A 22,509-nucleotide genomic window follows, 5' to 3' on the forward strand; every position below is an offset into this window, starting at 1 on the left:
AAACCTTGCCAAGTCCCATCTTCAACTATCCCACATCCAACAGTATTTAGGAGCAACAATAAATAATTCCACAGCACTAGCATTTCCCAATCATGTCAGGATAGCGACTATGCTAGCTCTCATAACATTTCAACCACAAAAATCACTACCAGCTCGAGTTTTTATGCAGCTCATTGGGATGATGGCCTCTTGCATCTTAATTGTCCCTTACGCAAGACTCCAAATGCGTCCATTACAGGAATGCTTAGCACATAAGTGGAATCAGGCTCATGGACAATTCACAGATCTGGTGTTGGTGGACAGCCAACACCACATCGCTCTCTACCGTGGTGGAACACACAGAATCTTTCCAGAGGGCGGCCGTTCCTAGACCCAGTTCCACAGATAGTTCTAACAGCAGACTCATCGCTCACTGGCTGGGGAGCTCATCTCTTAACCCATGCCATTCAGGGTATATGGACCCCTCAACAGAAACTCCTCCACATCAATCATCTACAGTGAATGGCCATATTTCTTGCACTCAAGGCTTTTCAGGTACACCTCGTAGGCAAAGCTGTCCTCATCCGGACGGACAACATGACAGCAATGTACTACATACAAAAACAGGCGGGACACACTCTGTACAGCTTTCACAGCTACCACAAAGCATATGTGAAAGCATATGGAGATGGGCCAATCCTCAAAAAATACATCTTAGCGGAGCATCTACCTGGGAGACACAATCAGATAGCGGATCTGCTCAGTCGTCATCTGTAGGAAGGTGGATATCTGACTGGTTGCCCTCAACTTTTTGCCTAGTGTTTTTGCTGGTTTTCGACATAGTTGGCCTGGGATCCTGCTATCCGAGACCCCAGGCTTCCTGCTCTCTCTGTTAAAATGGACTCCATGTACCTTAGGTACATATCTAATTGGTATTGGGTCACTCTTGTAAGTCCTTGTACAGTGTACCATAGGTACCCAGGGCAAAAGTGCACCCAAGACCTACCAGGGGCTGCAGCGTGTATTATGCCACCCCTGGCTGGCCATCCAAAACTGACACAACTGGCTAGTAACACAGCTGGGGCAAGGTGGTGTAATCACCCTTTGCTTTAGATATAGTATACCTATATCTAAACCTAAAATGGACACACATCCTCCTATAAGTCACTCCTATGGCAGGCCTTAACAATCCTGGAGGCAGAGCGCTTGGAATTATGTGAGATGGTGCTCTAGCATGAGCTGAGCCTGTCTGCAGCTTTCGGAACCAAGTCCTTTAGCTGTTTCCATGATAATGCTATACCATATACTCTTTCCTGCCTTGGGAGGTGCTTGCACCACCCCAGACAGGATTTTGTGTATTGAGGTAGGACAGGCTGAAAGGAATGAGACATGCCTGGGGCACACAAGGTGTCCCTGTGCATACCCCGGTTCAAACCAGTTGCTGGGGCGCCCCAGCTCTGGCACGAAACCGGACAAAGGATAGGGGGTGTAACCACCCCCCTTCCTGGTCCCACCCATAGGAGGGACCTAGTCACAGTACAGCCCCCTTTAGGAGAATAAAGGTAGGAGCTGGTCCCATTCCAAATTAGATTATCTTGATTTGAAACTCTGGACTTGGACGTTCTGCTCCACAGAAGACTGAAGAAAATCTCCCTTGTGGCCAAGGAGTGACCACCCTGCACAAGCAGGCACCATCAAGCGACCTAGCGGTTCACTTTGTCGTCCTTCCCGGTGGAACCAAACTTCAGAGCCCGGCGAGACCCGGACATCCAGACCTCTCCGACCTCTCCGACCTCTACCTACATCTGCAGCACAGCTGAGATCCGTGGGTGCGACGAGACACGTGGGACCGGCCATCTTGGAGAAACTGCACTTCGCTTCCAGCACGACTTCAGAGGTATCCTCGAGAAAGTGCTTTGGGGATTGAGAAGCACCAGCCCGAGCAGCTCCTGCACAGACGATCAGCCCTCCAGCATCCACGAGATCTTCGTGGGGCCCTTTTGCTTGATTGCTGCTCGACGCGTTGTCTGGTCACTTGCCGGCTGGCTAGTGGCCTCCTAGACGACGATCCACGAAATCTACACAGCTGGTCTGGTTGCTCCAGACTGGCCCTTGCGTCCTTCCAAAAGAGAAGCACCCCGGACCCTCCTGGTCTGCACCAGACGCCATCTCCACTCACCACGTGGGTTGCCTTTGCCAAGGCCTATTGACTCCGGATCCGACACCGCTGACAGCGAGAGCCTCCGTGGGACAGCTCGTGCCTCCATCCTGGTTGTCGAAGACACCTCCTGGTCCACGTGGCTGCAGAGTCAAGCGTCCACTCTTCACCTGATCGCGACGACAGCATCTGGTTCCTTCCTGGTTCCACTCCGGTCACTGGCTAGTGAATGTGAACATTGTCCACTCTGCTTTCAGGTCTCCATCTTCCTCGATCCACCCTTGGATCACTCCGGACATCTTCCTCCTGGTCGCCTGCAGCATCTTTCTTCAAGGCTCCATTGACTTCAACGCGGAAACCCGACACTTTCACACCTATGCACCCGCAGCCCGTGGGTGAGGTAACAAGAGCATTTCGGTGCTCAAGGGTAGATTGACTCTCCTAGTGTCCAGGTATCCTGTTGTTTTAGTCTTAACCAGTCGGAGCTGTCTTTTACGTACCTTTTTGTAATTTGTAGTGTCCATTGACTTTGTAACTCATCTCGCGTGTGAGTTCACACTCTGCACACGCGTCCCGTGGGCCTCCTGGCCCTTAACTAAGGTTAGGGTAGTGTAGTCCCAGCGATCCTACAGCCTCTGGACAGCTCCATTCCTTCTATCGATTTCCTTATACCATTTACTTAGTATATGGTTTGTCGTGCCCTTAGGGCACCATTGTAATTTGTGCAACTTATCGTATTTTTCTTAAGAGTCTTGTCATGTGCTTAGCCCTCTGATCTCATAAATAGTTCAGAGGTGTTTTGTTAGTAATAAATATCTTGTTTATTTTCATTACAACCTGTGTGGTGTCTTTTCATTTGGTATTCAATGGGTTATATGTGGTAAAACAGCTGGCTTCACATGCCAAAAGAGTTTAGCCTAAGACTGCTTTGTCCATGCTACCATTAGGATAGCTGGTCTATAAGGTTGACTTACCTCCAATCACCATAAGGGTTGTTTGGACTGATACAAGATGATCACTAGAACTAGTGAGCATCATATATCAGGCCAACTTCTCACATCATCTACAACAGATTTATGGGTGGGAACTTCATCCAAAAGTTCCCTTCTTTCGAAAGTGGGGCCATCCAGACATAGATCTGTTTGCCACACACTTAAACACAAAATGCCGAAACTTTGCCTCCAGGTTACTACACCCAGTGTCCAAGGGCAGTGCAATATGGATGAACTGGTCAGACAAATTGGCGTACGCTTTTCCACCTCTCCCACTCATTCCGCTACTAGTCCGCAAGCTGAAACAGTCCCTCACAATGATCCTGGTGGCTCCAACTTGGGCCCCCCAACCCTGGTTCACAACACTGCTTGAACTCTCAGTAGTCCCACACCAAAAGTTTCACCTTTCACCAAAGCTTCTCACGCAGAACCATGGAGGCATAAGGCATCCAGATCCAGCTCAACTGAACCTAGCGATCTGGCTCCTGAAGTCTTAGAGTTTGGATATCTCAACCTCCCACCAGACTGCAGGAATGTTATCAAGGAGGCTAGACGTCCAACTAACAGAGCTTGCTATGCAGCTAAATGGAAAAGATTTGTCATTTACTGCAATAACAATGTAATCAACCCATTATATGCAACCATTCAAAACATTATTTGTTATGCCCTACATCTACAAAAATGTAATCTGGCATACACCTCCATAAGATGGCATATTGCTGCCATAGCAGCTTACCTGCAAAACAGGCAACAATTGTCGTTGTTTAGGGTTCCTGCCATTAAAGCATTTATGGAAGGTCTTAAAAGGATAATTCCTCACAGAATTCCGCCCTCTCCAATCTGGAATCTAAACATTGTCCTTACCTGGCTCATGGGTCCCCCATTTGAACCTTTGCACAAATGTGAGATGCAATTTCTCACATGGAAAGTAGCTTTTCTTGTGGCCATCACATCTCTCAGGAGAGTAAGTGAACTCCAGGCATTAACCATACAAGAACCATGTTTGCAAATCCATCACAACAAAGTGGTTCTTAGGAAAAATGCTAAATTCCTACCTAACGTAGTCTCTCCCTTTCACCTTAACTAATCAGTTGAGCTCCTAGTCTTTTTTTTCTCAACCTGACTCAGTAGCAGAACGGGCTCTTCACACCCTTGACGTTAAAAGAGCTATTCTTTGCTACATTGACAGAATAAAAAGTTTCAGGAAAACTAAACTTTTTGTAGCGTTCTCACCACATAAAAACAATCCTATATCAAAATCAGGAATTGCCAAATTAAAATTGTTAAAACCATTTAAATCTGCTATCAAAAAGCAAAACGTACTTTATCAATTTCCCCTAAGGCGCATTCCAAACGCAAAATAGGGGCATCTATGGCATTCTTAGGAAATATCCCCATGGATGACATTTGTAAAGCAGCAACATGGTCTACACCACACACATTTACTAAACATTACTGTGTAGATGTGCAAGCAAAACAACAAGCTAATGTGGGCCAGGCTGTACTAAAAACACTGTTTCAAACTACTGCAGCCGATACAGGTAGCCATCGCGAAGGCAACACTGCTGTATAGTCCGCTACAGTATACAATCTAAAGCTCATATGCCTCGAACGGAAAATGCTACTTATCAGTATGCATCTGTTCTTGGTATGTAGAGCTGTAGAGATGTATATGCCCACCCGCCTCCCCGGATACCTGTATCTGTTGGAGTAATATCTTACTTATATACATTACACATGGACATCTTTCTATTTCGAACTAACTCCATCATCACCCTTTATGGCAAAAAAAATCTGGAGATGGAGTCGATGCCCATGCGCACTACTAACCAAAGGAGGAGTCACATATCTCGTGACTACAAAACCTCTACAATAACAAAGTGCAAACATCCGAGCCCAACACCAGATGGCAATCTGTTACAGCACACAACTCTACAGCTCTACATGCCATGAACAGATGCATACGTTTAAGTACCATTTTCCATCTTCCAACACAAATTCTGAACTCCAAATTTGAAGGAGAATGCAATGACCAAGTTGCGTCCTACTGCTTGTAGTCCACCTACAGTTGACTGTCCGCCACGCAGACCCTTAGGATGTTGCTGCATGAATTTGTAAATTTTGCTGCATCAAAAGTAAAACGTCTGCAGCACTTAATTGTGCTTTCGCCGCATATTTGCTGCACTTTATTTTGATGCCCTATCCTACAACGTTTGCAGTAAACCACTGTTTCAACATCCCATCCCTGGATGTTAGTTGTACATGGTGAGCTTGCACTATATGCTTTATCTATTCATAGATTATTTTGTATGGCCAGGACCCAGCTGAACTTGTTTGTTTTGATAAGAAACATTAGAAAAAGTTAATTTCTTGGAGAAAGCATATTTAGGGATCATTCCATAGCACTTGCCATAGTGATCTTGAGGAAATGCGTTTGAATCCTGATGACCCCAACATAAATTCTCAGCCTTCTCAGGTTTTTAAATATCGGCAGTTCAATTCCCCACACATAACAGTAGAAGTGAAAGCAGAAATGTCCAATTCAATGAGGAGGAAATCATTTTTAATATTCCAGGACACATATATTCCTTAGCATTCTGTATTTCTGACCTGGGCTTGGACAGTAGGTAGCTATGGTTTTAAGAGCCGAATTGTATATAGCTTTCAAAATTCTATTCTGTGCACTTAGCATGTAAACAAATGTGCACACATTATCAACGATTCTGACGTGCGACTTTCACCAATGTTCTAGAGTAAAACTGGTGTTCCTGCCGTAGATCTGTTTACAGTTGGTCCAGGCCAGTCCTTTGCATTTAAGGAAACTGAGGCAGTCATGGCTTTCCATTGCTTGTTTATGTGAGCCTTTTCTGTAAAGAGTGACCGTATCTAATGTAATTCAACTAGAACTTGTAAATCCATAAGTGTGCCAACCCTGATATAACAAAGAAGAAGGCTGGACCTTATTGAGAGGAGTTTAATGGTTTGCTTCTTGTATGACCTAGTTCAAACAGGGGTAGCTATTCTTTCAGTGGCAGATTAATCAGCTAGAGAGAAGTATTTCCCTACTCATAACATGTTTGAAAATTGGATGATGGGTGTTATGATGCTTGGTGGTGAATTCTTGGCTGTCAAGATAACATTACAGACTTAGGGAGGAAGGTCGAAATCTGTCAACAGTTGCTGCTCAATCTCCACGCAAGAAGGTATAGATGGTGGATAACCCTCCCCTGCTGCTGTGACAGACATGTTCTGCATGACAAATGGTGTGAGATAATTACATTAACTGCAATGTCCCTAAGAAAATAGAGGTTTTAAAAAAAATTGTATGTAGATTGGTCCTTGGGAGTCTAAATGTCATTAATTGTTGAAGGTTTGCATTGCAGAACTTTCAAACTTATCAACAAGCTCAATGTGGTACTGGCAAGGAGCGACTACATTAGTGAACTTTAAAGGCTTAAGGATGTCGAGGGAAAAGTACTGTGTAAATAATTTCCAATCTCCACATGTCAATGCTTATTACTTATACATAAGTAATAATTTTCAGTAATAATACTGATATGGCGAAATCACTATGCGCTCAAATGGGATAACTATTTTTTCCCTTTAGGTTTCAATCATTATAATTAAAGGTTGTGAAGGGGGATATTCTGCCATTTTTCTGCAGGGTAAAGCTCATCATTAACTTTTATACGTCACATCATTTCAAAACTGAATCTGAGAAACACCAAAGAACAATTTATATTCCATTTCCATTTCATTAACTAAATCATATACATCACAACATCCTTTTATTTCAAAATTTAATGAAAGAGTGGATTTATCAAGCGCATGACTACTCAGGAGTGTCCCTGCACTGAGGCAAATGCAGGGTGGAAATGCCCACATTATAGGCTGAACAAATAGGTTTTAAATCATTTCCAAAAAGCCTACTCATCTGGGACGGTTCTAAGTTACAGAGGGAGCTTATTCCAAATCCTGGCAACTAATACGGAAAAGGCAGCGCTGCCCAATCTCCTCCTTTTAAAACGAGGAACTACTAACAGCCCTACATCGCTCAAGAGCATGTTCCTAGGAGGGCAGTTTTCCTGAATCCTATCAGCAGTGTTCCTAAATCCTATTATTGAGATTGAAGGCTTTGTGTGCAATAATTAGCACTATAAAAGTATTTCTTTCTCTCGTATGCAACCCATGCAATTGGTTACGGTACTGAGACACAGCAGACCGCTTTGTCAGTTTAAGCAGAAGACTTACTGTGGTGTACTGTGCCACTTGAAACTGATATATTCAGTATTGTAGGATACCCAGTGAACCTTGGAATATTTTCATTACTGGGATACCCAGACAGAGAGCCTTTGAATATTTTTTAACATTCTTAGTACATAGCCTGCCCTTCTCCTCCTTCCCCCCCAGACGCCCTCAACAAATACCAAAAGCCAGTCTCAAAATTCTCCTCAGTGTCTTCAGTGGGGAACCTCGCCATCCTGCTCTCAATGAAGTTCCTATCTGCCCTAGGATCCGTCTTCCCTTCAATCCGTGTGCACATCTTTGTTTTTCTTTGCCTCACACTCGGACGCTAAGCTGGCAGGCCTTTAAGACCTTCACTTTCATAGCCCTCTTGCACCATCGTCCTCTCTTTCCCACACAAGACCCATGAGCTTCAGATGTGTTGCTCTGATTGTGTTATCCACCACCTACATTTTGTGTTCCAGTCTGGTCCTACCTGCAGAGCCACAGCCCTGAAGTCCTCATGACTTCATGGGTGTGGCTTCAGTGATGTCATTGTTGACACGATAATATAAACATGCCAATTTGAGTTAGTTGGGAGGGACTCTTGTCTCTTGTAGGAGACAGACATTTGAAATACTTTGTTGCAAGGGAAGTAGAAGAACCTTTTTGGCCATGCTTGTTTTATTTCATCATTATAACATTTATGTCCACCTCCCTGATGCTGCTCCCTAAGATACTGGTATTTCAACAGGATACCTGGATACAAATGTGTATGCTTGATTTTTCAGTGCAGAAAGCAATCTCTCAAGCATCACTGAAATAACATAACTTTGCCTTCTATGTTTTTGGAATAAAGCAAGAGAACTATCGCTGGATTCCCCAAGTATATTTATTTTAACATTTATATCATTTTCATAGGTATTGAAATAATTTGATAGATATACTAGATATAGGATGGCAATTATGTGACTGTTAAAGACTGCAGAAACGTTTGCATACCAAAAACTAGGGGTAGAATTATTGATTCCTAAGTTTATTGATGAGATGAAGTTTGAGTTGCCCCAAGTTTGGAGCATGTCAGCCTTGTCACATGCTCTGTACACTCCTGCCATCTATAGTGTTGGAATGCAGAGTTTGCGAGAGGCTTCGGTTTTGAGGTGCCTCATAATACCTCTCCTGAAGCCCACTAAGTAGTGGGGTGTAGACTTCACCTTAGTTTATTTTGCAATCAGGGTCGAGCGTATCTCTGAAACAGTCGCACGTTATTAGCAAGATTTTCAGCAAAAAACCTGCACCGCTACCCTCGCAAACACACCATGTGGATGCTGACCTATTTGGAATCGAATCGGACCAAATTCCTTGGTGTGTCAGGTTGTAAGAGAATGACTTGTGGCAGAGAGTGCTATGAAAATACACTTCTTATTTTCTAATTGTAACAGTAAGTTCCAGTGGTCAGACCAGAATTAGGTCTGCCATCTGTATCCCAACCAACCACAAAGAATTTGCATCTACGGCCTTCCGGTGTTATAAGACTAACCAGCACCATGGAGGTAGACTATGGGTGTATCATAGAATCTAGCGCTAAGCTTATCCCATGCTGTATCGAATATGTCAAGGGAACTTACTTGGATGCTGAAAGAGGTGGGCCTTCTGATACTCTGGTGATCTAAGGGGTAACAAAGTCCTGAATATGTCTCATCCAATGACTCCAACTTGAAAGGGCATTCTTGTCCAGAGCCCTTAACAAAGACAGGCTATTGGTTTCTAAGCAAACATTTAGAGTATCTTACTTCGAACTGAGCTGGCAAATTGAGCCTCATCTGCAGCACTAAGTACAGCCCTGAGAAAGCCATATCTTAAGCACTGAACCTCCTCCAAAGAGGCCTCTGCACGTTTGGGCAGCCACTGCTTCCGTGCCATCTCCGCCCTTAAATGTCAATTTTACTTCTGAGAAGGTTTTGAGACAATCTGCTCCAACTACGACATTCAGATAACCCTCCTCAGCCCAAAGAGTCTACTCTTCCTCATCTAAGCAGACTTAAGCTGCGCAGTCGAGCTTGAGGTTAACTTCAAAACCAGCCCTGGCCTCAGTGCCTAGCAAGCTGCCGCCTCCAGAAGACCAAGGACAGCAGACTGATGCAAAACAAAAGAAGGTATACTTATTCTATGTCTGGCATGACCATCTCTAACAGGTCAACCTCAAACCAAAATGCTCATTCAGAGATAGGATTGCAGAAGAGCTCAGGATGCACCTAATTCTCAAGAAGACAAAGTGCAGATAGCTCAAACCATCCACACCATCTTCTAGAGTCCCCCATCTCAAGCCCAGTCTCTTCACATGGACCCAGAATCCCAGTCCAGATACACTAGGAGGACCCAATACTCCGGGGTGATAGCGACGACCAGTTGCACCACTATAATGGTGTTATTATTGGCTGTATGTATTTGTGTTCTGACTTGGGGTACCTCAGTGTAAGCGCTGAATCTTGGAATTTGCCACCTGACGCCATAGAAATCGGGTATTGGACTTTGCAGAGCATGCACATTCTAAAGGAAGCCCGCTGTGAGGCCTGGTTGCACAACCAAATAGACTATTGTATCAATCTCCATAAGCAGCCCTGATAGGCCTAGGTGCAAGACATCTGTTACTTATTTCACCTTCAAAAGGCAGAAAGCCCCTTTTTTTCCATTAGCATAAACCTAGCTGCTGAACCAATTTCCTGCAAAATGGAGAACACCAATCATTTTTCTGTATCCCTGTTGGAGCCTTTATGCAAGACCTTAAAATGTGATCACTCCTACACTGCCACCAGTCCCTTGATGATACCTCAGTATTGTACTTGCATAGTTCATGGGGCCACAATTAGAGAGATTAAACTTTTGATCGGTTCCTTCCAAGGAAAATAGCTTTCAATCACTTCTCTCCATAGAGTTAGTGAACTGCAAGCCATAAATATTATAGTGGAGCAATTTATTCGAGTTCACATAAGTTAGGTACTTGGAACACATCCTTTTTCTCTCCCTATGGTCTTTTTCAACCAAACTATTGGTGCCTCCCCGTCTCCTCACGCCCCCCCCCCCCCCCCCCCCACCCCCCCTCGGCCCCCCTCAGTTTTGGAAGGGACCTTACAGTCTCTAGATGTCAGGAATGCTTATGTACTACATTGACCACACCTTTAGGAAGATGAAGCAGCTCTTTGTAGATTTTGGCCTGCCATATAGTGGATAACATATTTTCAAAGCAGCCCTCAAAGATGGATTGTCAGATGTGCTCACTTTTGCTATGGCAAAACCAAAAACACACTACTTTATCTAGCTAGAGCACATTCTCATGTAAAAAAGGGCCATTATGGCTTTCCTCCGCAATATTCCTTAACTTGGAAAGCTGCAGTATGGTCAACGATCCACACTTTCACCGCAATAAATCAGGGGTCTTGTATAATGCAGCTGCTCACCCGGGAGGGTCTTGAGGTGCTGGGGGGCGCCTCCGTAGGGTGCTGGGGTCCTCTAAAGAGCCTGATCTTTAAGTTCTTCCTGAACTGGAGCAGTGTAGGGCTGTGCAAGAGGGGGAGGTCGTCCCAGGTCTTGGCTGTGAGGTAGGAGAAGGACTTTCCACCTGTTCTGGGCTTGTAGATGTGTGGCTTGGTGGCCAGAGAGAGGTCAGCTGATAAGAGGTTTCTCTTGCGTGAGTGGAAGCAGAGGCAGTTGTTTAGGTATGCTGGTCTGATGTTGTGAAAGGCCATGTATGCATTTGTGAGGAGCTTGAAGATTATTATTCTTTCGATGGGGAGCCATTGGAGGTCGCAAAGGTGTGGGTGAAATGGTTGTGGCGGGGATGTCTTGGATCAGTCTGGCTGCGGCATTCTGGAGCTTACTATGGAGTTTTTTGTTGATTCCGGCATAGACGGCGTTGCCGTAGTCTAGTCTGCTAGCGATGAGGGAGTGTGTGACCGTTTTTCTGGATTCCGAAAGGATCCATCTGAACGTTTTCCGGAGTAGGCGGAGGGTGTTGAAGCAGGCCGAGCATATGGAGTTGATCTGTTGGTTCATAGTGAGTGATTAGTCCAGTATGAATGATGCAGAGGTTACGTGCATGGTCTGTCGGGGTGGAGGAGTTTCAGAGGGCTGGGGCAACCAGGTGTTGTTCCATGCTGAGGAGGTGGAGCCAAGGGTGAGGACTTCTGTTTTGTCAGAGTTGAGTTTCAGACAGCTGTCCTTCATCCAGGTGGCAACGGCTTTCATCCCTTCTTGAAGTTTGTGCCTGGTGATGTTGGGTTCCTTGGTGAGGGAGAGGATGAGCTGAATGTCGTTGGCGTAAGAGATAATGTTGAGCCCGTGGTTTCTGACAATGGTTGCAAGGGGGGCCATGTAGATGTTAGAGAGTGGTCCTGAGGGAGGATCTGTGCGGTATTCCACATCTGGTCTCTGTTGGTTCTGAGAGGTAGGGTATGAGTCTGACTCGCTGAGTTCATCTTGTGAGAAATTAACATATCTAGTTGAGGGCCTTTCCTCAGGTGGCAGTGTCTTGGAGTCTGGGTGGCTAGTGTTTGGCAGCTGAGAGGTCCAGGAGGAGGAGGGTTACTACCTGATCGAGAAGGGTGCGGATGTAGTTAGTGGTGGCGAGTAAGGTTGTCTCAGTGCTGTGGTTACTGTGGAAGCCAGATTGGGAGATGACCAGGACGTTGTTGGCTTTGATGAAGTTTGCTAGCTGGGTGTTGATGGGCTTTTTGATGACCTTGGTGGCGAATGAAAGCTGTGAGATGGGCCTGAAATTCTTGAGGTCTGTCTGGTCTGCGGAGGGTCTCTTCAGGAGGGGGTTGACTTGGTGTGTTCCCAGCCGTTGTGGAATGTAGCAGTCTCAAGGGAGCAGTTGATCATCCGGCGTAGTTCAAGTGCAATGTGTGTGGCTGCTTTGTGGAAGATGGGTCTGAGAGTGCTCCTAAGTGGATGGTTTTTGAGGTGTCTTCTGGGGTGAGCGATGTCCAAGTGAGTAGGGTCTGTTGAGTTGTGTCGCTGGGGGTGGGGGCTGAAGTAATGGAAAGGTCCTGGTTATCGTATAGTGTCTTAATCTTGATGTGGAAAAAGGTGCCAAGTTTGTTGCAGAGGTCGAGGGAGGGAGGAACGTCTGTTGTTTCGCTGACTGGTTTGGGAAATATCTGGATGATGTGGAAGAGTTCTTTGGAATTGTGGGCGTTGGTGGGGATTCTGTCTGAGGAATTTCTTCCTTGTGGATTTGAGGAGTTGGTGGTGTGCTGTGGTGGCTGTTCTGTAGGCGGTGCGCATTTCTGGAGTTTTGCTGTTCCTCCATGTCTTTTAGTCGTCCGCAGGATTGCTTGGATTGTTGGAGTGCAGGGGTGAACCAGCTTGCTTTCTTGAAGTGATATCCTGCAGTTTCCTTGAGGTGAGTGAGTGTATCTTCGTAGTTAGTGATCCAGCAGTGGAGCTTGCATGCCACTGTCTAAGCGTCTGTCGCTGTTGTATGTGGGGTGCTTGTGAAGGCGGAGGTGAGCTGTTCTTTGGTGACTTTGTTCCAGCTTCTGCGGGAGTCGGTGCATGTGCTTGTGTTTGGTGAGTTTTCTGAAGGAAAAATGGACGCAGCGGTGGTCCATCCGGAGAGGTTCCATGGTGTGGCTATAGGGGACACACCACACCACACTACACACAGATGCTGTTTCCACCTGTAAAGACATGGTTGAGTGTATGTCCCGCTGTGTGTGTGGGAGCAGTGACACAGTGCTTCAGTCCTGTGTTGGCGAGGTTCTCTAGGAGGGCGGTGTTGTTGGGGTCATCATTGTTGTCCAGGTGAAAATGTAGGTGTCCGAGTAGTATGTGGTCTGTGGCGGTGAGGGTATGGGGTGTGGTGCAATAAGGTCAGCGATAGTGTTGGTGAAGGGAGCCCGGGGACCAGGCGGCCTGTAGATGAGGGTTACACGGAAAGATGTTTTGGAGTTGATCTGATTCTGGAAGTGGAGATTTTCCATTGGGGTCATAGCATTGTCCGGGTCAGTGGTTGTCATGCAGAGGGAGCTTTTGTAGACTATGGCGATGGCTCCTCTTTTCTCAGGATCTTGTATTAGTCGGTAATGGCGATTGATGTCTGGTACTGAGTTGGCGATATCCAGGTTCCTGTGAGAAAGGAGACATCAGCGAATCCGTATTGGGAAGGTCCTTGATTTCTATGGCGGGCCTGTGTAGGGAGTGCAAGTAGAGGAGGATGCATTTCAGTTGTTTGTGTGCAATGACGTCCGGTAGGCTGGGTGCTGCTGTCAGGAGTCAGGAAGGTGCAGCAACCGTGTCAGCATCGATAGCTGGCAATTGTTACTGCGTCCAGGGTCGAGTGTGCTGGAGGTGGGTCGGAGGACCAGGGTCCCTGGAACTGGTCGCAGTACAGTCGCGGATGGGTGCAGCAGCCGCAATTCAGTGAAAGGAGGGTGGGAAGGACACGCTAGAGGGGGGCGGTCCTGCAGGGGCTGCAGCGACGAGGAATCCGAAAAATGGGGAGAAGAGAGCAAACCGAGAAAGAGAGAAAAAAGAGGGCACAGAAAAAGCCAACAGAGGCGGAACAGAAGAGCAGAGTGCTCTCCCACTGGACCACCAGGGATGAGGCGCAGGCAGGAGTCTGCGGGTACCATAGGGCCTTGAACCGAAAGCATTACAGAGAGCACAGGGCAGCACTTACTAGTCGAGCTGCTTGAGGGAAAGCTGAAGAGTGCTATCCCACTGGATCACCTGGGATGAGGCGCAAGCAGGAGCCTGCGGGTGGCGGAGGGTCTTGAACCTACAGCCAAACGGAGAGCACAGGGCAGCACTTACTGGTGGAGCTGTGCGGGGGAGGGTTGACCAGGTTTATCTCTACCTAACTACTTCACCCATAAGCAGGGCCACTGAAATTATGTGGCAAGAGGTCCAGATTATGCGCCAGGGTTGAGTAAATAATGCAGCAAGAAAAGGCAAATGATGTGGCGCATTTTGTAATAGTATTACTCCATTATCTCGTCATTTTTAAACTTGAGAACTCTGGTCAAATTTATTTGCACCTCATTAGCACCAGTTTAATACCCAAATATAGTAGTAGCAACAGAAAGGTGACGTCCCTGCTTTGCAAAGGGACTTGCGCTGCGTGGCAACACGTCACTTGATTTTTAGCAACTTCTAACGCTATTGGGCTAAAAACAAAACTATTTTGTTAAAATATGCAGATTATACGGCAGATGAAGGATTATGTGGCAAATGCGGCTAATGTGTAATTATGCAAAAATCCATAATTTGAGTGGCCCTGCCCATAAGACAAGCACAGTCTAAGGTACATCTTGTTCTGGTGCATTGTTTCAGGGAGAGGTATCTTCAGCCACTCCGAAAGTCGGAGCACAACTTTGGTGAAAAATAACTTGTAACATCCACGCCCAGCATATTAGGCTGCAAGATTGTACAGAGCATGTGAATCTAGATGTTTCAATGTTTTGCATTTTGAATTTAATATTGACCGATGCAAAGACAATTGGATGTATTGCTCCAGGATACCGTTTTTAACCCCCTCCCCCATGTTGTTCCTATTTCTATCAGGTAAATAGACTTGTGTGGAAAAACAAAATAAAAAAATAAGCCTCTTATCCATGTCATTTTTTACGTAACAAAAGTAGAAAGTTGCGAAACCTGAATGAAAATGACTTATGTTTTTCCCTGAAAAAAGTTTAAAGTGCTTTTAATGACCAATGGCGTAACAATATGCTCAACATTTTCTGTGCAACTCCTCAACACTGAAAATTCTGAAAATAAATCTGGTGCTTTCTTCTTCTGTTTATAGACCAAAACGCACTAAAGCCAGCATGACAGAATTTCTGGAGTCTGAAGATGGCGAAGTGGAGCAGCAGCGGACATACAGTAGTGGTCACAATCGATTGTATTTTCATAGCGACACCTGCCTCCCTCTTCGGCCACAAGAAATGGAAGTGGACAGTGAAGATGAAAAGGATCCAGAGTGGCTGAGAGAGAAAACAATTACTGTAATTATAAAATACCTTTAAATGTTTTGATAAGAAAATGAAGCAGTGAAATCTTATGTATTATATAATAATGCAAATGGTGCCAGAGGGTTTTTCTGCATACCGTGACAGTAATTTACCTGTAGCTCCAGATCTCAATTGTTAGTACCTTTCACATATTCACATGCTTGAATCATGCCCTATCATTAAGATGGGAACCCCCCGTATTTTTAGGATGGCAATTAAGTGTTAAAATGGGTATTGGTTCAGCAGCATTTGTAGATTAGTCCATACTTTAGCATCTAAGTAGACACAGTCTGCCACCGCACACTAAGAGCGTACCTCCACGACGCCGGAATCCAAGAAAAGACCCTGGACTGGGCCACTGCCTTCCTCTCCGGGAGAACCCAGAGCGTCTGCCTCCCCCTCTTCCGCTCCGAAGCCACCGAGATCATCTGCGGCGTACCCCAAGGCTCATCTCTCAGCCCTACGCTGTTCAACATCTGCATGGCACCACTCGCCCACGTCGCCCAACAGCACGACCTAAACCTAATCTCCTACGCCGACGACACCCAGCTGATCCTCTCGCTCACCAAGGACCCCCACACCGCCAAAACCAACCTACACGAAGGAATAAAGGCCATCGCCGACTGGATGAGGAACAGCCGACTGAAGCTGAACTCGGACAAGACGTAAGTCCTCATCCTCGGTGTTGGGAACTGTTTATGTAATGCGAGCTGTCACAAGCGTGCTGCTTATGTCACGGCTCGTGACTAGCTCGTGTATAATGGGAATATTGGGGGATCTTGTTATGCTTTGAATATGTGGAATACTGAGGGAGTACTGTGGTTAGGAGGTTGTTGGCATTCTCGGAATAACCAACTTGAAGAATGGATGTAAAATAAACCTCTTACTCTTCATGCTTGCTTCGTGTTATTTATACTTGAAGAGTGACTTTCAACACTGGCGACGAGGATGGGATTCGTTTACCTGCTATGCGTTAAAGAACAAGATTTATTGGCTTTATAAGAAGATTATTTTTTTTTCTTTCAAAACTGTGATCGTGCAGCGAGGCTTTACGAGGTTTACGGAGAGCGGTGACCCGGTATGGATTACTTTGTCTGAATAATTTTTTTTTAATCTGCTACAAGGAAGAAAATAAGGAAAATACATTTTCAAGAAAGGGATCTTACTGTTTACAGTGTTTGGATTTGATGGGACAGGAGTTCCGTCGCGCAGCTTTTCAGTTCGGTTCCATTTCCGAATCCCGAGGAATCTGTGAGTAAACAGATTGACGAAGTACAGAGTCATCGTGTCATCACGGCACACGTCACACGGTACGTCGTTTGTCATCACGTGACGTGGGCGCCATTTTTCCGTGCTGCTTAGCTACTTGATTTCGGAAGAAGCATTTTTCAAGATCGTTTGTGGTATTTTAGATTAAATGTGAAAACTATTTGCATATTATTCACATCGGTGACACGCACACCGCGTGTCTCATTATATGGATTCAAATAACATTTTCAAGCTTTGGTGACACGCACACTTTGTGTTTTATCATATTTACATTGATTATTTTCCGTTCATTAAACGGAAAAGTTTTTTTATTTTTTATTTATCTTTATTTACTAATCTATAATGTCTGGTATTGTTCCTCCTCCATCATTTTTATCATCCCCAGGTGAACCTCCAATGACTTGGGAAATATGGGAACCTGTATTTCTAGCCTATGTAGAGGTATTGGAGGAGGGAGAATGTGAGCCAGAAAGGAAATTATCGCTATTAAAGCACTGTTTAGGTGGAATTGCCTTGAAAGAATTTAAAACACTACCTGTTCTTGTAAATCCAGGAACTATTAATGTATATGAGTATGCTTCTTTGCAATTAAGCTTGCGATATGGTAAAAAGAAAAATGTTATGGAGAGGTTCATTTTTACTCAAGAAAGCAACGTGCTGATGAACCTGTGGATGATTTTGTTTCTGCTTTAAGATCATTAGCGGTCACATGTGATTTTGAACATATCTCCTATGAGCAAGTTTTAAGGGACCAAATTTTGATAAACTAATAACAAAAAAGTGCAGGAACGACTTTGGACGACATCTGATATGTCTCTAAATAATGCCATAAATATTGCAAAGTCTATAGAACATTCTGAAAAATTTGTGAAGGATATTACAGGAAATGATAAAAGTGATGTTTTCAATATATCTAAGGATTGAGATAGGGCAAAGAAAAACTTTTTGCATAAAAATGATTTTTCATCTAGAATGGACAACAAATTCAGAAATTCAAAGTACGAGAAGAGGACCTCAAAATTACTTTGTTTCAGATGTGGAAGTTATGGGCATTTAGCGGATTGTAAAAATTGTCCAGCCTTGGGGAAAACATGCTCAAAATGCAATAAGAAAGGTCATTTCACAAGATTTTGTAGATCCTTACCAGGGAAAGTGAACTGCATACATGAGGGCTGTGGAAATTATGCTTAGATGATTAGAGTGAGTTCCAAGTGAATACTGTTATCAATGTATGTGAGGATGGTGATTGTACAAAATTTCCATCTTGTCTAATAACTGTTGATGATATTGAATTGGAATTTTTCGTTGACTCATGTGCATGGTATACCATCATTTCTTGGAATGTTTTTCATGTGAACTGGCCCAATAGAATGCTGTCGGAACCTGATGTCTTCCCTGGTGGTTATGCAACTGATATTGGATGGATGCACAGCAATATTTTTGATCAGAGTTGAATTTAAGTTGAGAAGCGTTTTTTGGTTGTTTTTTTGGTGCTCCGCAAGGAGGCGTCGAGTGCCCACCGACGTCGGACTAAATGTATGAAAATGTGAGGCTAGAGGACCTCTAGTCTCATCCCTTCGCAGGCACACACATGTTTGTCATTCCTTAAGTCAAGAAAACGACTTTCATTCAATGTTCTTTGTGGTTCTTTAATTTATTTGCTGATTCATTTTTTCAATTTTATATTGATTAGTCAAATCTCTTCAAAATCAGTTTCAGCAATTTACTTCAGGCATTGTCTTTTTAAACATGTCCAATGCATTTCGGGCATTAAAGGTGTGCCCTTCATCAGGGAATAGACACTAAAAAAATAATAATATACATGCACATTAGTGTGAGTATTAACTGAAAACATCACAATAAAAATACAGACATCGCGATAATGTAACATAGTTCAATACTGTTATTAGCTGCCTGCAAGTACATCAATGGTGAATGCGCAAGAAAAACAAGGCTGTTTGTTTGCAATACTGGGAACGTGAAAAAACGAATTAATGAGTCACTTACATGCCGGTGGGGAAAAGATCGTGTGAAATCTGCAAGAGGGGAAGGTGAAATGAGAGAACACGATTAGCGTGAGAGGGCTGGGATGCACGGAAATGTGCTCGAAATTGGGAGGCGGTGAAAACTAACCTGACTATATTCGGAAAGTTAGATCGGTCCGGTCCTAATCTCCGTGGAACGCCGGCAAGAGCATAGGGGTTGCCGCGTTCTTTAAGTTCAAATTGCTGTCATGTGATCGTCACGTGGGAGCAAGGGTGGGGGAAAGACTATGTGTGCGGACTAAATCGGCAGTGCTTCACAGTGTCCTAATCGGCTGAGCATACAGTCAATGTAAATGACTAAACATTCAGAACGAATGGGCTTGTGGAATAAAGGGTTGTGGAATAAAGGAATGAGTATGTGAAAATAAAAAAACGTAGGTGAAAGACTGGAAACTCCTATGAAAATTAAAATTAAAATTAAAATGTTAAGGTCCGGTGAAGGATCGAACTCGGAACCATGGGGTTGAGGTGCTCGGTGAGCTACTCATATGGCTACGGCGGGATGTGCTTGAACAGTGTTGAAAAATGGTGTCTATGTAGTTGGAAATAGGAACACGCACAATAGCAGCAAGATGGGTGTAAAGAGCAATTCATTACAGATAACAGGCAAATTCAATTCTGTCATTGAGACCCGTTGGTTTCTGGGTTGATAATTTGTAAATCCAGTAGTTCTCCCTTCTCAAAAGGAATTTGTTATTGTCTCTTCCCTCTAATTTCGACACAGTCTCTAGGATGATAAACTTGATTTGGGAAACATTATGTTGGAATTCGACGAAGTGTGCTGCTAGGGCTGACTTTGAGTTTTTGAGTCTAATATTTGATTTATGTTCCGTTAGGCGCACCTTAATACGTCGTTCGGTTTTCCCTATGTACATCTTGCCACAGGGACACTTTATGCCATATATCAGATTGCTGGTATCGCAGGTGGCGTTGACTTTGAGTTTAATTGCATGACCTTGACTTGGATGATGTATTATGTTGCCTTTGATGATGCTGTTGCAGTTGCCGCAATTTAAACACGGTTTGGTTCCAGTGTAAGTAGCGGACTCTTTGGGTTTGTGTTGTACAATTTCTCCCAGATTCTTAGCCCTGGTAAAGGCAAATATTGGTGGTTGGCTGAATGAGTCTCCAAAATCGGGTTCAATATTAAGAATAGCCCAATGTTTCATGATGATTTGTTTGAATCTCTTGCTGCTGGTTGAATATTTCGAGACCACTACTGTACGTGATTGTTCAGACTTTGCCTTTGGAGTTAATAATTTGGTTCTGTCCATGTTTTCAACCCTTTTCTTGGTTTCTTCAACTAAAGATTTTGGGTACCCCCTATTGGTAAACTTCGTGGTCATTTCTTCGAGTCTTAGTTTAGCGGTGTTTGTCTCGGAAGAGATCCTTTTGACTCTTGCCATCTGGGAATATGGTAGGTTTCGAATCAGATTGGGTTCATGGAAGCTAGAATGTAGCAACATGTTATTCCTGTCGGTTGGTTTGACAAAAAGGTCCGTGCTGAATCCTTGTGAGGTTATCGTGATTTTCACATCAAGGAAATTTACCGAGGTGTCTGAAATGTCCCAAGTCAGTTGGATTCTTTTGTCGATAGCATTAAAGTTGTTAAGCTCCATTCTCAATGACTCTTCAGTATCGGTCCATACGATGAAATAATCATCTATGTATCGTGCTATCATTCTGAGATTTTTGATCCAGTTAGTGTTTTTGAGGATGTTTTGCGTTTCGTACCACTGCATAAAAATGTTAGCGTACACAGGTGCAGCTGAATTGCCCATGGCCATCCCGGTGAGTTGTTGGTACCATTCATCCTTGACTTTAAAGTAACTGTGGTACAAAGTAAAGTACATTAGTTCCATAAGAAACAGTTGCAATTCATGGTCAAGATCTGTGTTCAGGAGTGCAGATTCCATGGCTTCAATCCCCATGTCGTGGGGTATGCTGGTATATAAGCTACAAACGTCAGCTGTACATAATAGTACTTTTTCTGTGGGATTGAATGGTGTTTGTTGTAATTTCAGTAGAAAGTCTGTGGTGTCCTTGATATATGTTTGCATAGATTGCACTGACGGTTGCAAATATTTATCAATCAATTGGCCAATTGGTTGGTGTAGACTCCCTCGTGTGGAGACTATAGGTCTCATGGGGGGATTGTTAATGTTCTTATGGATTTTTGGTACCATTCTCAATGTTGGACTTTTGGGGTTAGAGGTAGTGAGAAAAGTTTTGGTCCTCTCAGTGATAGTCCCATGTTTTTGTGCTCTATCAATGATGTTTCTTAAGGTAGTGGAGTATTCCATAGTAGGATTACAGTTGAGTTTACTGTAGGTTGTCGTATCGCTGATATGTTCCATCACTTTGTTGTCGTACATGATGGTGTTCATGATGACGATCGCTCCCCCTTTGTCAGCTTTAGTAAGTATTATATGTTCATTGTTGGCTATTTTGTTGAGTGTGTCTAGGTCTTTTTGTGTGATGTTTTTAGATTTTGGTTTCACATGTTTGATTTTACTGAGATCTTGTTTCACTATGTTCTCAAATAGGTCCAATGTCTTGTGGCTCACAGGTGCTTGGAATGTGCTTTGTGGGCGTAATCCCAGTAATTGATCTTTCTCCTGTTGTGGACGTTCAGGTATGACGTTGTCAAAAAAATGTCTGAGTCTAAGTTTTCTCATTAACTTGAAAAAACTCACATCAAGTTCCAGGTGATCCGTGGAAGTGGTAGGGACAAATGATGTTCCTTTTTGTAATAATTCCAGTTCGTAAGAGCTGAAAACTTGATCACTGATGTTAATCACTAGGTGTTCTGAGGTTGGTTCTTTTTGGGTTTCTTCTCCTTCTCTTTGGTTGTTGCGGTCGTGCTCCGGGTATTTGGAGGATCTCTTTCTTTCTCCTTTTCTTTGCCCTCTCCTGGGTCTCCTTTTTGAGCTTGTCCCTGTTCTAAAAAAGGGCTAGTGTCTGGGGCTTTACTTGTCGTAGGTTCCGCTGCAGGTGTTGATTCTTGTGCTGTACGTGCGGGTTGAGATTTGCGTTGTTGGTGACTTGGTTCGCTATCCGTGGATGAAGTGTCTGTGTTTGAATTGTAGGGACGGTTTCTTCGTTTCTGGGCATAGATGTCTGCCCATGTGTAGACCTCTCCCAGTCTGTAATCCAAGGTGTCCCGCTTAAATTTGCGAATCTTGCGTTCGTTAATCTCTCTCGAGTGACGGTCAATTTGGTTCTTGATATCTTCTAGGGTTGTATTGAGTTCCTCTTCTGTCATCATTTTGGAGAGTTCTGTTGATGTTTCCTGAATTTCTGCTGAAAGTTCCTCTAAGATAGAAGACAATTCTTGTATAATTAGGAGTATAAGATCCAGTGAACATTTGTTAAGAATCTCGTACCACCGTTCCTGGAATTTTTTTGAATGTTTGCATAGGGATGGTTTGAGTGCAATTCTAAGCCCACGTGGTATGCGTTGGTTCTTGTGGTACTTAATGAGAGTACTGGCATGGAGTTGTTGGTTTGTTTTCCTTTTGGATAGGTAGAGTAACTGTCTGATATTTTGCTCTTTCGACCGACTTGAAGTTTCTTGTGTGAGTTCCTCCCTGATAAGAGAATAAATTTGGTCCACATCTTTAGTTTCAAACGCAAAGGTGGAGGCTCTGGCCTCAGTGCTTTTTGATATGTCATCGTAATTGCTCATGTTGAGATATATGAGATGTGAGTTACATAGGGCGTGCTATCGATCCTGTGGACTCTGAGGAGGAAATGCAACTGATATTGGATGGATGCACAGCAATATTTTTGATCAGAGTTGAATTTAAGTTGAGAAGCGTTTTTTGGTT

General features: G+C 44.1%; 1 protein-coding gene across 1 annotated transcript in view; it reads left to right on the forward strand.

Moving 5' to 3' along the window:
- SUZ12 (SUZ12 polycomb repressive complex 2 subunit) overlaps positions 1-22,509 on the forward strand; it is a 910,103-nt gene that overhangs the window by 684,660 nt on the left and 202,934 nt on the right. Inside the window, exon 14 of the mRNA XM_086930882.1 lies at positions 15,161-15,359. Coding sequence (XP_086787008.1) covers positions 15,161-15,359 — 199 coding nt within the window. The remainder of the gene's footprint in view (positions 1-15,160; positions 15,360-22,509) is intronic.

This window comes from Lissotriton vulgaris, chromosome 7 (assembly GCF_964263255.1).
Source record: "Lissotriton vulgaris chromosome 7, aLisVul1.2, whole genome shotgun sequence".
Taxonomy (NCBI): domain Eukaryota; kingdom Metazoa; phylum Chordata; class Amphibia; order Caudata; family Salamandridae; genus Lissotriton; species Lissotriton vulgaris.